At 42.8% G+C, this 18,305-nt stretch overlaps 1 protein-coding gene across 2 annotated transcripts in view; it reads left to right on the forward strand.

Moving 5' to 3' along the window:
- LOC126237070 (myrosinase 1-like) overlaps window positions 1-18,305 on the forward strand; it is a 227,900-nt gene that overhangs the window by 106,828 nt on the left and 102,767 nt on the right. For both annotated transcript variants that reach the window (XM_049946869.1, XM_049946876.1), the window contains one exon: window positions 12,544-12,730. In XM_049946869.1, coding sequence (XP_049802826.1) covers window positions 12,544-12,730 — 187 coding nt within the window. The remainder of the gene's footprint in view (window positions 1-12,543; window positions 12,731-18,305) is intronic.

An 18,305-nucleotide genomic window follows, 5' to 3' on the forward strand; every position in this document is an offset into this window, starting at 1 on the left:
GAAAGTGGAAATAAGACAAAGATTTCTGGGCGGATGAGGATAGGGCAATAGTAACAGAAGCAGAAAATGGTATAACGGTGTAGGATTCATTATGAATAGGAAGGTAGGAAGGAGCACAGTTCAGTGACAGGGTTGTTCTTATCAGAACCGACGGCAAACCAACACCGCCAACGACAGTTCAGGTATACAAGCCGACGTTGCAAGCTGAAGACATAGAGAAAGTATATGAGGACATTGAAAGTGTAATTCGGTACGTAAAGGGATATGAAAATCTAATAGTCATGGAAGACTGGAATGCAGTTGTAGGGGAAGGGGCAGAAGAAAAGGTCACATGAGAATATGAGCTTAGGACAAGGAACGATAGAGGAGAAAGACTAATTGAGTTTTATAATAAATATCAGCTAGTAATAGCAAATAATCTTTCTAATAATCATAAGAGGAGGAGATGTACTTGGAAAAGACCGGGATAAACGAGAAGATTTCAATTAGTTAACTTTATGGTCAGACAGAGATTCCGAAATCAGATTACCCTAGAGGTAAGGCGTGACAAGGAGCAGATATAGAAGCAGATCACATTGTAGTAGTGATGAAGAGTAGGCTGAATTTTAAAATGTTAGTCAGAAGGAATCAATACACGAATAAGTGAGGTACGGAAGTACTAAGGAATGACGAGATACGGTTGAAGTTCTCTGAGGCTATAGATACAGCAATAATGAATAGCTCAGTATGCAGTACAGTTGAAGAGTAATGGACATCTCAAAAACGGCAATCACAAAAATTGGAAAGAAAAACATAGTTACAAAACAAAGAAGATATCTACGAAGAAACCACGGGTAACAGAAGATATACTTCAGTTGATCGATGAAAGGAGGAAATACAAAAATGTTCAGGGAAATTCAGAAATATAGAAGAACAAGTCGCTGAGGAATGAAATAAATAGGAAGTGCAGGGAAGCTAAGACAAAATGGCTGCATGAAAAATGCGAAGAAATCGAAAAAGTAATGATTGTCAGAAGGACAGACTCAGAATATAGGAAAGTCAAAAGAACCTTCGGTGACATTAAAAGCAAGGGTGGTAACATTAAGAGAATGCAACGGGAATTCCACTGTTAAATGCACAGGAGAGAGCAGATAGGTGGAAAGAATACATTGAAAGGCACTATGAGGGGGAAGCTTTGTCTGAGGTCATAGAAGAAGAAACAGGAGTCGATTTAGAAGAGATATGCCATCCAGTTTTAGAATCAGAATTTAAAAGAGCTTTGGGGGACTTATGATCAAATAAGGCAGAAGAATTTTTAAAATCGTAGGGGAAATGGAACGTTGGTGTGTAGAATGTATGAGTCTGGCTACATACCATCTGACTTTCGGAAAAATATCATCCACACAATTACGAAGACTGCAGGAGCTGAGGAGTACGCGAATTATCGCACAATCAGCTTCACAGCTCTTGCATCCTAGCTTCTGACAAGAATAACGTATAGAAGAATGGAAAAAAATTGAGGGTATGCTAAATGACGATCAGTTTGGCTTTAGAAAATATAAATACACCGGGAGACGCAATTCTGACGTTGCGGTTGATAATGCAAGCAATAATAAAGAAAAAGCAAGACACGGTCATAGGATCTGTCGATCTGGAAAAACATTCAACAATATAAAATGGTGCAAGATTTTTGAAATTCTGAGAAAAATAGGAGTAAGCCGTAGGGATATACAGGTAATATACAATATGTACAAGAGCCAAGAGAGAATAAGAAGAGTGGACGACCAAGAACGAAGTGCTCCGATTAAAAAAAGGTGTAAGACAGGGATGTAGTCTTTCGCCCCTACTGTTCAAGAAGAAGCAATGATGGAAATAAAAGAAACGTTCAGGAGAGGAATTACAATTCAAGGTGAAATGATATCAACGATACGATTCTCTGATTACACTGCTATCCTGAGTGAAAGTGAAGAAGAATTACGTGATCTGCTGAAGGGAATGAACAATCTAACGAGTACAGAATACGGATTGAGAGTAAATCGAAGAAAGACGAAAGTATTGAGAAGTAACAGAAATGAGAACAGCGAGAAACTTAATATCAGGATTGATGGTCACGAAGTAGATGAAGTTAAGGAATTCTGCTACCTAGGCAGCAAAATTACCAATGATGGACGGAGCAAGGAGCACATAAAAAGCAGACTAGCACTGGCAAAGAGGCATTCCTGGCCAAGATAAGTCTGCTAGTATCAAACATAGGCCTTAATTTGCGGAAGAAATTTCTGAGAATGCATGTCTGAAGTACAGCATTGTATGGTAGTGAAACATGGACTGTGGGGAAAACCGGAACATCATAGAATCTAAGCATTTGTGATGTGGTGTTACATACGAATGTTGAAAATTAGGTGGACTGATAAGGTAAGGGATGATGAGGTCCTGCGCAGAATCTGAGAGGAAAAGAATATGTGGAAAACATTGATAAGTAGAAGGGACACAATGATAGGACATCTGTTAAGACATCGGGGAATGACTTCCATGGTACTAGAGGGAGCTGTAGAGGGCAAAAACTGTAGAGGAAAACAGAGATTGGATAATATCCTGCAAATAATTGAGGACGTAGGTTGCAAGTGTTACTCTGAGATGAAGAGGTTGGCACAGGAGAGGAATTCGTGGCGGGCCACATCAAATCAGTCAGAAGACTCATGACCTAAAAAAAAAAAAAACTCTACAAGTGTGCATCAGGAATCATGTAACACCTCATGCATTATTCTGTAACAGTTTATTCAATCCAGTACAAACACATATGTGTATTTACAAAATTAGGCAACTCTCTGACATAATCATTTCAAGTGCTTTGGTTTTATGCCAAAGGAACTCACAATAGAGTTGATACATTACCCCCCCCCCCCCCCAAACACACAAACACACACACTCAAATAAACGCATTTTGCTTTTCAAATCACAGTAGCCCAGTATTTTACCGGCCATTAAAAACGGAACAGGCAAACAATATGTATCCATGAGAGATGGATACCTTATTTTCTGAACCCCCATGTGGCACCCAAACAAGACTGTAGTTCTGTCATTGCACCCACTCTGGTGCAAGGCACTATCGACCCTCAAATTACTGCCACAATGTTCTGTCCATATCTCATATTGTTACTCATATTTTCTGAGACAGATCTGAGGAAAATAATTACAGTCAGCAGGTAAAAGGCTTGCTGTACCGCTACAGGTCTCATGAGTAGTAATGACTCTGGACAACGTTCTCTAAACAGGAAAGTTCGATCTGTGACCACAGATTAATATTTAATCTCTGCATCAAAAGTAAGTAGCACTTTAAACAGACCGAAATTTGTCTACATTGTTTAGAAAAATATGTAAAGGTTTGTTCCATACCCGTACAAAATAGATATGGTTCACGTTATTTTAATACTGGTGTAATGTGCAGGTTGAGGTACACTTGGAAATAACTGTGGTTCGATCTTTGTAACGTGCTTGGTGCAAGGAACAATGGCCCCTCAAATTAAGTGTCACACTGTAATTTTCACCTCTAAATTGTCTGTATTATCGTTCTATAAAAGCACAAAACTGGTTGACTAGTGAACAAGTATATCTTCCACACAAACAAGGCCAGTTATAAATTATATTCTGTCTGCCTATAGTTTTACTTATTTACCTGTAAAATATGTATAAATTGTTAACACAGTCACCAACAAGGATACCATATTGTTATATTAAAACATATTTTTCTCAGAGCACGACATTCTTCCCCACAGTACCATTAAATATAGATATTGCTGAATTAGAATTGGCCCTCACGAATAAGGTTATTCTGCACCTCTTAAGAAATGGTTCAAATGGCTCTGAGCACTATGGGACTCAACTGCTGAGGTCATTAGTCCCCTAGAACTTAGAACTAGTTAAACCTAACTAACCTAAGGACATCACAAACATCCATGCCCGAGGCAGGATTCGAACCTGCGACCGTAGTGGTCTTGCGGTTCCAGACTGCAGCGCCTTTAACCGCACGGCCACTTCGGCCGGCCTCTTAAGAAAATTACTCCTTTGACTGCTGTTATTGTGTTAAGTATAAACAAAAGAAAACTGGAAACGGAAGAAGTAAAAAATCCACAAAAAGCAAATTGGACTATTTAGCGAAAATATTTCCTATAAAGAAAGAATTTAAACTTCCAGTGGAGAAAGAAGAAGCCATTGCAGATGTGTAAAAAAGGCTTACAAATTACTTCAAACGTAAGATGTAGAAAAATCTGATACGATTGGGAAATACAAGGTGTCAGCATGGAAAGTGGCCACATTTGCAGTACTTGCAGAAAGTGGTGGATCGAAGGACGCTCGAAAAATCTCTATATAAACTTCCGTTCCTATTAGGATCTGCTCGAAAAACCTACCTAGGTTACATTGTATCTAAGTGGTCTCGACATTGTACAACTGGGAACAAAAAAGCCATTTTCAAAGTTTAAAACTGACGTAATAACTAAGTTTAATGACCACTCACTTGCTACAGTTATAAGCGGACACTCCTGCATGTAAATTATATTACAATATGGGGAATAGCCCACAGTGTTAATTAGTTCACATGATGAAACAGTGTTGTTTTCATGATGTCACAGATCCTGTTCTGTGATTGGTTGATAGATGCAAACCGAACAGTCGTTGTGTTTATCAAGGCGTTTACGGAAGTAACATCTCGTATTTGGTACTTTCGTAGTTGCACTTCGGTATCACGAAAATGTGCATTTCAGATAATAGCCTAATGTGCGTTAAAGATCTTTCCAAAACACGTCATTTTTGTAATACTTTGTTGTGGTAAAGTGTCACAAAGCGTTACGTCGGTGATAAATATGTCATAGATCTTATCTTGTGATTAGCTCTTGGTATTATTTAGTAACTGACTATGGTAACGGAAGGAGATATGATCTGTAAATGTTTTAGGGAACCATGGCACGCTGAGTTCTATACCACCAGTAACATAACCTCAAGCAGGCCTAAGACAGACTCATGGAAATCTGCATTAGCTGGTCAGTATCGTCACTTATATTTTTCTAGTGTAGAACACTATGTATTATCTTCTCCCCAGAAAATGGTGCTAGGTGACGTTTTCATAGCTATTACAAAAATAGTTTATCTAATACACCACATTAGAGAGCTTTCCATTCTTGGAGATCATGAGTAACAGTGTATGTGAGAGAGATGCGGAAATAATTTGCACCACTTAACTTGAGGGTCTACAGTCGTGTTTTGGGCAACGAATGTACCTCAACCTCAAAGTTCCACCAACAGTGTCAATAAATTGAGGCACATTTGTTTTGTATATACATATATATATAACAACTCCCCTCCGTTGCTTCTCCTCTCATCACACAGTCAACTCCTGCTTTGTGTGTAATGTTGCTCACAGTATACATACTTGAAACATTACATGCCATGCAGGAGTTGATTGTGTGATAAGAGGAGAAGCAGGGGAGGGGAGTTGTTTTGTATATATATAGGGTGATTGGGTGATTCAGGAGGAATGTCACATAATTTTTGAAGTGCTTCCACATAAGATAATAAGTCCTATGAACATGTGTTCGATATTCGATCGTTACAGAACCGGAGTGAGTTGAATACTACACGTTCATGAACGAATATGAAGGCAATGGTCAATATTACTTATCGAAATATTGTGTAGTTGCTATCGTGAACAAAAGAATGGTGGGACAGATGACTGATCCATCTTATAAGTGACATTCAAAAAGTCCCCCATCCATCACAATGCACTTGTCAACACATTGGAGGGTGTGTTGCATTGCACATTGAACATCATCTCAGCGGGCTTAAGTGTAGGCAACAATATTGGTGATGCAAATGAGAAGTTATTCACGTGTATCCACCTCCATAGTGTACACATCCCCCTTTAACCGGTCCCATAAGCAGAAGTCTAATGGGGTTAGATTTGGTAACCTGACAGACCAGTACACCATGGCCAGTCCACCACTGAGGAAATGTGTTACACCGACACTGGGATTGTTGTCTGGTACAGTGATTTGATGATCCATGTTGCAGGTACATTTCCTGTCATTGCTCTAATATCACGTCTTATAAATGTGCAGGAAATATGCACATGCTGCAGCTGTCATTTGATTTGGTAGGAATGCAGGTACTATTGTCATGTCATCAATCATATCACAAGATATTCACTGAGAACCAAATTTGGAATCTTGTTTCCCTAGTGTCATGCATGTTCTCCATCACTTGTGTACGAGGTGTGTAAATGTAGCTTCATCTGTAAATAAAGTGTATTGCATGATGTCTCTGAGTACATCCAATCATTCACAAAATTGATATCTGCTTACTGAGTCACCTGAATGCTGATATTGCACAGACTGCACTTGGAATGGGTACAAGACCCCAAATGTAACACACACCACACTCGCATTTGTGGAATATAGAGCTGATGGCTAATATGCCATGTAATGGTGATTGCACTCCATTTTACCTTTGCAATAATGTCTTCCCTTTCATCAACTGACTGGACAGCCTCATGTTCTGATCTTCCAGATTCACATCATGTTTTAAAAACCCTGGGAAACCCTGGCACAGGGGTCTACTGATCGAGGAAACGTCTCTGGTGTTCTGTCACAGCCACACAGTCATTGCCATGACATTACCTGTACACAAACGAAACGTCTGCATATTTTGCATGGGTGAACATACACAGCATGTTCGTATTCACGGACACAATGGACTTGCTCAGCTGAACAACACTCAGGCACAACATGCATACAGCCTCACAACTGCTCACTGATCCAACCCACGACTACACACTGCGTATGCTTGCAGCTGTTGCCTCAGTGTGACATCACAGTGTTGCCATCTGTTGGAGAACACCAACATCTCTTGTAGATGGATCAGTCATCTGTCTCAGTACTCTTTCTGCCACATCGTCCACGCAGCATTTCGGTAAGTAATATTCACGCTTGTCTTCATATTCATACATGGAAACATGTAGTTGTCAACCCGCTCCAGTTCTGCAATGATCGAAAATCGGACACATGTTCATAAGACTTTTTTGGTTTGTTTTCACATATAAAAACGCCTCACAAATTATATGACATTTCTAGTGAATCACCCTGCATCCACACACACACACACACACACACACACACACACACACACACTGGCATATTTTCTGTGGCTTTGCTCATATTTGTGTTCAACACATCAATTGCACATATCTTCTCCTCCTTTTTCTCTTTGGCCATCTCTTCCTCCCCTCCCCACCCCCTCCATCTCTCTGTCTATCTCATCCTCCCACCTCTATATGTCCATCTTCACATCCCCACTCTCTCTTTCTCTCTGCTTCCTCCAACCCCCTCTCTTTCTCCATCTCTTCCACCCCAACTCTCCATCCGTATCTTCCTCCACACTCCCTCTCCCTCTGGCCATAATCTCCTCCCTTTCTCTCTTTCCATCTCCTCCATCCCCTCGTCCGTTTCCGCCTGCCCACGAACCCTCATATCTTGAATCTGCCTCTTGCACTTCTCTTTCCTGTCCTCTCTCTCTCTCTCTCTCTCTCTGTCCATCACATTCTCCCACTCTAAGACCACACCTTCCTCCCCATCTCTCAGTAGATCTCCTCGCCCCTCCCTCCCTCTGCATTAACTTGTTGATAAGTAAGTCCGATACTACTACTACACAGGACTGTTGTGATGTGCAGCCCCACACACACACACACGCCACAGTTCCTCTCACATATGCAAATACCATGTATATTACACATCTCCTTCTCCCCCCCCCCCCCTCAGTTCACACCGCTTCCACAATCTCTCTCTCAGTACACCTCATCCTCTCCTGTCTCTCAGTCTATTTCATTTTCCCAACTCTGTCTGTGTCTCCATCAGACACCCTCTCCTTGCGCTTCTCCTCTGCCACTGTCTCTGACAATATCTTACTCTCTCTCCCTCTCTCCATATCGTCCTCTTGCTCTATCTATCCATCTCCTCCTCCCACTCTTCCTTTTCCACCTTCCCACAACTACACCTTCCACATCCCTCCTGCAACTCCCTGTCCTCATCCTCTCTCTGCCCATTTCCTCCTCCACCTCTCTCTGACCATCTCCTCCTACCCCCTTTGTCCACCTCCTCATCTCCCTCTCTGTCCATCCTCTCCTCTTGCCACACTCTGTTCATCCCCTCCTCTCCCCTCTCTCTCAACCTCTTCCTGCCTCATCTACCTATGCATTTCCTTCTGCCCGCTCCCCTATCCATTTCCATGTCTCCACCTCTTACTGCTCATCTCCTCCTGTCCCTTTTCCCTATCCATCTCCTCCTGCTCGTCTCTCCCTACCTATATCGTCCTCCTCGTCTCCCTATCAACCTCTTCATCTCTCTCAGCCTGGCCCCCCATTGCTGCTCTCTCTCTCCCCCATACCCTTCTGCCCCTCTCTCCCTATCCATCCCCTCTTGCCCCTCTCTCTGTTCATCCCCCCTCTATCCACCATGGCTTTCGCTGAAAAAATATCTTTTTGTCTGTATTTTCCCTCCTATTGTAGCTCAGAACAGAGTGCTAATACTCATGGCTGTATGTATGTCAGATTTGCATGAAATCGACCCAGGGGTTACGAGAGGATGCCGGATATATAGACACATATACACTATAAGACAAAAGAAAGGACATTCCATGAAGGAATTACCCAAATGGCATGGAAATCTGTAGATGCGACGCACATGTACAGACAAACAAATGATTACAATTTCAGAAAAGAATTAGATGATTTATTCAAGAGAAATAGCTACACAAATGAAAGGAATCAATAACAATTTGGTCACCTCTGGTCGTTTTTTAAGCAGTTGTTCAGTTTGGTTTTGAATAATGCAGTTGTTGGATACCATGCCAAATTCTGTCCAGTTGGTACGTTAGATCGTCAAAATTTAGATGTTGTTGAGATCCCAGGCTCAAGACTTGCCTGGAGACGCCCAGGACAGCGAAGGGATACCATTATGATTGTCGCCTGCCATAAGGCCCAACAACCAGGAGTCTGGGGTGCCATTTCTTTCCTTGAAGGACCCCTTGGGTATCATTCGCAGCGTCCTTACATCACAGCGGTACGTCAACGATATATTGTTGAACTGCATGGTGAACCATCCTGGCCTTATATTTCAACAAGATAATGCCCACCAGCACATGTCAAGTGTTACTATTGCTTGTCTTTGTGTTTTCCAGACTCTACCTTTACCAGCAAGATCGCCGGATGCAGAACACAGAGATGGACCAACACGTTACTGACTTTCTCAATTTGTGATGCTCTTTCACTTGAATAAATCATCCGGTTTTTTACTGAAATTGTAATCATTTATTTGTCCATGTACATCACATCTATCGATTTCTGTCCCATCCGGAAAATTTCTTCGTGGTGCGTCGTTTCTTTGTCTTAGACAATCGAGACAGACCGACCGCCATTTTGTCCTGTGCCAATGGCAACACTGGGGAAGTGGAGTGAGGTGGAGGGGGGGGGGGGGAAATCAGCTTACCGCTCTCCTAACCGTTGTTCGTTTAGCAGCCCTGGTAACACTCTCCAGCTGGCATCACGAGGCTGAGTACGAGGTGCGGCTAGAAAAAAACCGGACTGATGCTGGAAAAAACATTTATTTACAATTATTTACAATTTCATGTTATCTCCTTCAATGTACTCTCCTCCTCGGTCTCTACACCACTCCATACGAATTTTCCACTGTTCATAGCAATGCTGCAGATCATTTTCGGTAAGTCCATACATTACTTCCGTCGCTTTTTCTTTTACTGCTTCAACAGTCTCAAATCTAGTTCCTTTCAAAGCTGACTTGACTTTAGGGAAAAGAAAAAAGTCACAGGGGGCCAAATCAGGTGAGTAGGGTGGATGATCTAAGATGGGAATGTTGTGTTTTGCCAAAAACGTCTTCACTGACAACGCACTGTGAGCTGGGGCATTGTCTTGGTGAAGGATCCATGACTTTTTTCTCCACAAATCGTTCCGTTTTCTCCGTACTCGCTCACGCAGGGTAGCCAGGACGCTAATGTAGTAATGCTGATTCACTGTTTGTCCCTCTGGTACCCAATCAATGTGCACAATCCCTTTGATGTCAAAAAAAACAATCATCATTGCCTTGAATTTCGATTTTGACATTCGTGCTTTTTTTTGTCGCGGAGAACCAGGAGTTTTCCAATGCATCGATTGGCGTTTAGTTTCGGGATCGTAAGTAAAAAACCACGATTCATCGCAAGTAATAACATTTTGTAAGAAGGTGGGATCACTTTCAATGTTTTCCAGGATGTCAGAACAAATCATTCTTCGGCGTTCCTTCTGTTCAATTGTGAGACACTTTGGAACCATTTTTGAACACACTTTGTTCATGTTGAAACTTTCATGAAGAATCTGCCTAACACTTTCCTTGTCAACTCCTGTTAACTCAGACACTGCTCTGATTGTTAAACGGCGATCTTGTCGAACAAGTTTACCGATTTTTTCAATGTTTGCATCAGTTTTTGCTGACAATGGTCTGCCAGTGCGAGTGTCATCACTGGTGTCTTCGCGGCCATCTTTAAATCGTTTAAACCACTCAAACACTTGTGTTCGCGATAAACAATCATCGCCGTACACTTGTTGTAACATTACAAACGTTTCACTTGCAGATTTTCCTAGTTTGAAACAAAATTTGATGTTAACACGCTGTTCTTTCTGTACACTCAACATTTTCCAACGCACAGACAAAACGTCAACTACTTAAAACAGACGCCACGGGCAGACTGAGTGCAGGAGGCAGATGAAACTCGAGCAGTAGGCGGAGCGAGATTCACGTGACAGGCCACGCGACTTTCAGCCTTATTGCATTCGTTTTATTGTTTCACCAGTACTAGTCCGGTTTTTTTTCTAGCCACACCTCGTACATCCCATTCCCGTCCTCCCGCCAAGGAAAAATCTCTGGCAGTACTGGGAATCGAAATGGGACTCCCGCATGGCAGTCAAAAAAGCGCTCACCACTCAGCGTAGCCCAGTGGCATATCGAAACATGTGGCAGATGAATAATAAGGTGTTAGCAAGGGTGATAAATTTCTAGTGCCTATAATATTTTATTTTATTTTCTTAATGTCCTCATTTCTAGGCAAAACATCATCGAATAGCATGTGGGATATATGCAGTAGGTTAGACAAGAATTTTTTCTACATATTTTATACACAGTCTTGAATGATACGGTATACACACATAAGGATTTTCCTGAACAACTTGGAATAAGCAGGCACCACCTACGATAATAAGCTATATATACAACCAGACTAAAAATTTATAAGGCGATCTATATGCTTGGGAAATTATCTTATAAGTAATTCATACGGCAGGTGCGAATAGTTAGTTGAATAATTTGATAAAATCCTTTAATGTTAGTTATTGCTTACTTCAAACAATGCACATGTTTTCAGAATGAATCTCACTACAGGGAATTGCACACTGAGCTGTAACCACATAGCAGATTATAACTGTTTACCCGACTTGGCAAAAAAATAAGTGTAAGTGCGCAACTCAGTTTCAATAAACCCTTTTGGGCGTTAAGCCGAATTATTTTGAAACGAAAAAGAGCTCGTAAAACCGACGTTTTAAGCAATTGCAAAGATGAACCAAACGTCTATTTTAAGAGTTATTTTTAGTTTCAATATTATGCGTCCCAGGGCTGTATTGAGCTTTATTCGAAACATGGTCTAATTTTCACTCACAACTGATATCACGGAGCATGTTATATTTTCAGATTCAAATAAAATAAGCAACCACTAAAGATGTGCTGGAATAAATTTTGGTACAGAACAAATGTAACAACAATTTGGGTTTTGCAAAAGGAGGCAGAACCCATTCCTGTAACATATCGCTTTTGCCGGTCAGAGTGGCCGAGCTGTTCTAGGCGCTTCAGTCTCGAACCGCGCGACCGCTACGGTCGCAGGTTCGAATCCTGCCTCGGGCATGGATGTGTGTGACGTCCTTAGGTTAGTTAGGTTTAAGTAGTTCTAAGTTCTAGGGGACTGATGACCTCCGCTGTTAAGTCCCAAAGTGCTCAGAGCCATTTGAACCATATCGATTTTCCTGGGCGCATAAACGATACACAACACTTAACTTTCTTTTTATTATTATTAGTAGTAGTAGTTGTTGTATTTATTGTTAGTATTATTAATTATTAACATTATTATTATTGCTATAATATGTAACATATATACGCATTTAGATAACTTATTTGAAACCAGTTCACTGTTCTTCCTTCATCAGTATGGTATGTATTTAATGTTCAGAAACATTCCAAGATATGTAGAACTCACGTGCCTTTTTGGGGTCTATTAGAGGCTACAAAACTACTGTTATACTGATTCAAAATATGATATGATATGAACAGAAGTAGACGTGTTGCACACATTCTTAATACAGGCTTGGCTACCACAGAGATAGTACATCTTCATCTGCTGGATTAAAGCTTTTTTAAAAGAAATTCATTTAATTTTATTATTGCTCTTGACTGTATATTAATACGCTTAGTACTATTTTCGCAGGTGAAATGGTGGATTACCTTCAACGAGCCGGGCCACACAGCCAGATCATATACCACTAACTTCATTATTCTGCCATTCTATGAATTACGCAAGCAAGGAGCCAATTACTTGGCTATAGACACAATTCTAAAGGCACACGCCAGAGTTTATCACATGTATGACAAGGAATTCCGCCCCTGCCAGGGAGGTAAGTCAAGCAAAATTTGTGGCCTTTAACACATGTTACGTTTGATCCTTCAGCTCACAGCTGTACATTGTCCGCTAATTTTTTCGTGTCGTCATGAATGCTTTCCAAAATTGTCGTATGTGGTCACGGTTTCATCCTATGCTCCTGTAGAACCTTATTACTCCTTACTGCTTTACTTTTGGAAACAATTTTATTGCATATTCACATCAAGTTTGGGTGTATGGACATCGTATTATATATTTCTGTTACTTCCAGTACGCAAAAGACTTGAAATATGATATGTAAGTAAATGTTGACGCGAAAAAGTTATTGTTGTGGCATTCTGTAGAACTGTCATTGGAATAAAACACAAGACGGAGCCCACTCAATTGTGGTGAAAATTCGTAAATTTCCTCTGATTGATCTCCACATGGTGAGGATATCGATCGTGAGGTACTTGAGACGACGAGCAAGGAAATACGCAGTGCACCATGGTATCTGACGTACTCAATAGTGAATAAAAATAGACCAGTAACAAAAAGACAATGATTAAATCACCTGCGGATATTTCTTTCATAATTCAACAATACTCCCTCGTACCTCTTGTGCAGTAACAGAATTCCATTTCTTTCATCTGTGTGCCAACGCAGACAAACAAAACTTGCAGTTCTGGGCAGTGGGCAAGCCTTACGAATATGAAATTCATTGCGAAGCTGCTGCAGATCTACATTCATGCCCACACATCATGGCAGTCGTGGACAACTTTGGGACCTGCGAGCCGCCTCATCACGTGACGCGATAGCAGCGTTCCTACAGCGTCTTTGACATTAATGTTTAAAAGGTAATGGCACCCCTTTCCCAACACGTCACTCCACGCCAATAAATTATGCCCCAAAATAAGCGTTTTTGTGAGTACATTCCTTTTATGTTCTACCATAAAACAGTAAAACTGATACTACTGAGCAGAACGTGAAAATCTTTGAATTACGACGACATTGTATCATGGGCGACGCTATGACCTTGGCTAAGAGACAATATGAGTGACTTGCTAATAGTACCCCTACCGAGCGATTTGTGGTTGGATAATACACTCCTGGACATGGAAAAAAGAACACATTGACACCGGTGTGTCAGACCCACCATACTTGCTCCGGACACTGCGAGAGGGCTGTACAAGAAATGATCACACGCACGGCACAGCGGACACACCAGGAACCGCGGTGTTGGCCGTCGAATGGCGCTAGCTGCGCAGCATTTGTGCACCGCCGCCGTCAGTGTCAGCCAGTTTGCCGTGGCATACGGAGCTCCATCGCAGTCTTTAACACTGGTAGCATGCCGCGACAGCGTGGACGTGAACCGTATGTGCAGTTGACGGACTTTGAGCGAGGGCGTATAGTGGGCATGCGGGAGGCCGGGTGGACGTACCGTCGAATTGCTCAACACGTGGGGCGTGAGGTCTCCACAGTACATCGATGTTGTCGCCAGTGGTCGGCGGAAGGTGCACGTGCCCGTCGACCTGGGACCGGACCGCAGCGACGCACGGATGCACGCCAAGACCGTAGGATCCTACGCAGTGCCGTAGGGGACCGCACCGCCACTTCCCAGCAAATTAGGGACACTGTTGCTCCTGGGGTATCGGCGAGGACCATTCGCAACCGTCTCCATGACGCTGGGCTACGGTCCCGCACACCGTTAGGCCGTCTTCCGCTCACGCCCCAACATCGTGCAGCCCGCCTCCAGTGGTGTCGCGACAGGCGTGAATGGAGGGACGAATGGAGACGTGTCGTCTTCAGCGATGAGAGTCGCTTCTGCCTTGGTGCCAATGATGGTCGTATGCGTGTTTGGCGCCGTGCAGGTGAGCGCCACAATCAGGACTGCATACGACCGAGGCACACAGGGCCAACACCCGGCATCATGGTGTGGGGAGCGATCTCCTACACTGGCCGTACACCACTGGTGATCGTCGAGGGGACACTGAATAGTGCACGGTACATCCAAGCCGTCATCGAACCCATCGTTCTACCATTCCTAGACCGGCAAGGGAACTTGCTGTTCCAACAGGACAATGCACGTCCGCATGTATCCCGTGCCACCCAACGTGCTCTAGAAGGTGTAAGTCAACTACCCTGGCCAGCAAGATCTCCGGATCTGTCCCCCATTGAGCATGTTTGGGACTGGATGAAGCGTCGTCTCACGCGGTCTGCACGTCCAGCACGAACGCTGGTCCAACTGAGGCGCCAGGTGGAAATGGCATGGCAAGCCGTTCCACAGGACTACATCCAGCATCTCTACGATCGTCTCCATGGGAGAATAGCAGCCTGCATTGCTGCGAAAGGTGGATATACACTGTACTAGTGCCGACATTGTGCATGCTCTGTTGCCTGTGTCTATGTGCCTGTGGTTCTGTCAGTGTGATCATGTGATGTATCTGACCCCAGGAATGTGTCAATAAAGTTTCCCCTTCCTGGCACAATGAATTCACGGTGTTCTTATTTCAATTTCCAGGAGTGTATATTTTAACTCAGCGTCTTGTTTCCTGACAGGTCATCAAAATAATTCATACCACAAAATACATCTTTTCAAGAACAAGTGAATAGTATCTCGCATAGAAACTCATGTGTGAAACAAGGCGGCCGGCCGCGGTGGTCTCGCGGTTCTAGGCGCGCAGTCCGGAACCGTGGGACTGCTACGGTCGCAGGTTCGAATCCTGCCTTGGGCATGGGTGTGTGTGATGTCCTTAGGTTAGTTAGGTTTAAGTAGTTCTAAGTTCTAGGGGACTGATGACCTCAGAAGTTAAGGCCCATAGTGCTCAGAGCCATTTTTGTCTTAATCCACTACATTATACAAACACATTTTGCCATCAGTCATTATGGAAGCAGGAAAGTCACAATAAAAAGCAGATAAACGCCTTTAAAGTGGTTTATTCATTTTTAAAAAATCAGCTCTTATATTGAATTTTAGCACCAAATTATCTATATATGGATTTACAGGACTGACATAGAGGCTTAGCATATTTTGCAGATTGTCATCTATTAACCTTGAATGTAAAATGCATTTATTTATTTAGGTCAGAAAAGGAAATTGTTCATTCTTATATGTGCTTCTGATAAGACTAACGTGTATTCTTGCAAATTATCTCAGTTGAAGTTATTTTTCTTCAGTCAAATATGTTTTATTAAACTTGACCAGATCTACTTCTTTACATTTTGATTTTCAAGAAATCTTATCCCAAAGCTCAGTAATTTCCATTTGAAGATTTTCTGTGGCCTTTTCTATGTCACAGTTTTTGGAGTTAGCAAATATAGCAGAAGTGCTGTGTGCATTCCTGAAATGACGAAATCTTGCAGCAAATTCCACTAACAATGATTTCAGTCCATAAAACTAAATAATATGGTGAACATTTTCTGGAACTGACACTGTAGGTAAATGTTAACAGTTTTCATCTCTCATGTGCATTTCCCACAAGCGCATCTTCATGTGAAATACTTTCAGAGGTTATACAATTAGTGAACTAACTGACCTTGATTCTGGAGTTCGTAATTTAACTCATTTAAATGACCTATGGTCTCAACGAGGACTGCTAAATCACAAACTACAGCCTGCTTACAGAATAACGTGGGGGCTCTCCAACAACGAGGCTGCTCGGTCCGCTCGCCTACCGACCAAATCGGCAGAGCGGCCGAAAGATACGGAATAGAGCACCGGCCGCCTGCTGCTATGGGGGTCCGCTGCCTGCAGTGGCTCTGGCGTTGGCCGTACCGTCATGCCGCGGCAGTGAAGGGAGAAGGCGCGTGTATTGGCCGGTTTGCGAGCTGCTCTGTTCCCTCTCGCTCTGTTGTTCTTCATCTTCTGAACTGTGGTGACAATTGTCATGTAGCATTGTAGTACGACGATGTTGGCTTGCTGTTCAGGTAGGCCCTGGCTTGGCCGCTGAAGTTGTCAGGAACGCTGGTGTCCTGATTCGAGATGATTGGGAAGAGCTCCGGATCCACCCATCTGCGACACGAGGAGACTGTGGTGTTGAACTCTGTGACCAGTGATTATGGCGAGGTGGACATCTCTCCCCATAGCGGCTGTCGTTGCTCAGAAGGGAAACTCCCCATTACACCCCTCTCAGTGGGGAAATAGCCCAGTGGGTAGCCCGTCAAAAGCTGAAGACAAATCAAGCATGAAAACAGGCACAAGGTGTACTGAATTGTAAAAGAAAAGCAAAATAATAACAGTGAATGGTCCAAGCTCAACATGTGCGACATCTAGTGACTTATAAGAACCGCAGCATCATGGTTATGTGGTGACGGCGTTGGACTACAAAGCAGGAGATTCGTGTTGAGACCTCTCTTGTGCCCCACTTATTGTTTTCTTTTTCATAAAATTATGAGCTTGTTGTCTGGTCCTTCAATAGTCTTGGCAATTGTCATACTACTAACTGGTTGTAGAATATAAGTCATGTGATAATAATATCTTTGTGTCGCAAGTAAATGTGATGAATAGTGAAAGCAGATGACATGGTGGATAGACTGTGCACTATGTAACAGTAAAGAAATTAGAGTGTCCAAACTTCCAAAACGAAACACAAAGGTCATAACATGTGGTACTTGTGTAGAACAAATAGGATGTGTGTACATCTGGAGGTCCCTTCCTTACACCTCGCTACTGTAAACGGACGTTACACCACGACACAGTCACAAATTTGAATACAAGGAACAGTCACGTCAATGATCAGGCAGACAGTTCATATTGTGGTGAGAAAAGAAAATGAGGAGCACGAGGGAGATTTGATCACGGATCTCTCCCATCGCAGCAGTCCTACACTGTGACCAAATAACCACAACTCGGTGGCTTCAGTACACCTTCTTCCTGTTTTCACGCTTGATCTGTGTTCAATTTTTGACGGACTCTGCACTGCGTCATCTTACCACTAAATCTGAGCTGTGCGATGAGGAGTTTCCCTTGTCAGTAGCGTGCTGGAAATCTATAAGTCTCGTGCCAGAGTCACTTCGCTGCAATCAGGGAATCGAATGCGAACTTATGAACGCCATCGATCCGTCCGACCGACTGCCTTCTGCCTTACGAGCTAAAATGCTGAGGTAGTTTTGGAGCGAAATAGTGGCTTATGTTTACCCGATGTCACCTGTCATGACCTTGTAGGTCTTGCTATTATGAACGTATCAGTGATTCTCACCCTGCCTCGCATGCTTAACGAGTTTGTTACGGTATAGGACTGGTTCATAAAAGCTCTTGGTACGCGTTCTTGCATTACCAGTAGCGTTTCTTTCACCCCGTACCGAAGTTGACGTGATCCTGTCTAACTGATCTGCCTTTTAAAAATTCTGTTGAGGTCCGCTGTCTCGCTTGCCAGAAGCGCCGATATTCTGGCTTTTGCTTCAATATCTGAAAACGTGGATCGCATTGCTTGACGTACCCGTGTAACGTTTTATGAAGGGCGTGTACAGTGTTACAGTCTTGATCAGAGGACTTCCAGCGAATCGCTAATCGCTTTCTAGCGCTCTGGGATTTAGTTCCAAGTGACAGTCATTATTTCCGTTTCCAACTTATCAATCTCCGAAACTTATAGGTGAGACTGTTTACGACACTC

Source organism: Schistocerca nitens, chromosome 1, assembly GCF_023898315.1.
Source record: "Schistocerca nitens isolate TAMUIC-IGC-003100 chromosome 1, iqSchNite1.1, whole genome shotgun sequence".
Taxonomy (NCBI): domain Eukaryota; kingdom Metazoa; phylum Arthropoda; class Insecta; order Orthoptera; family Acrididae; genus Schistocerca; species Schistocerca nitens.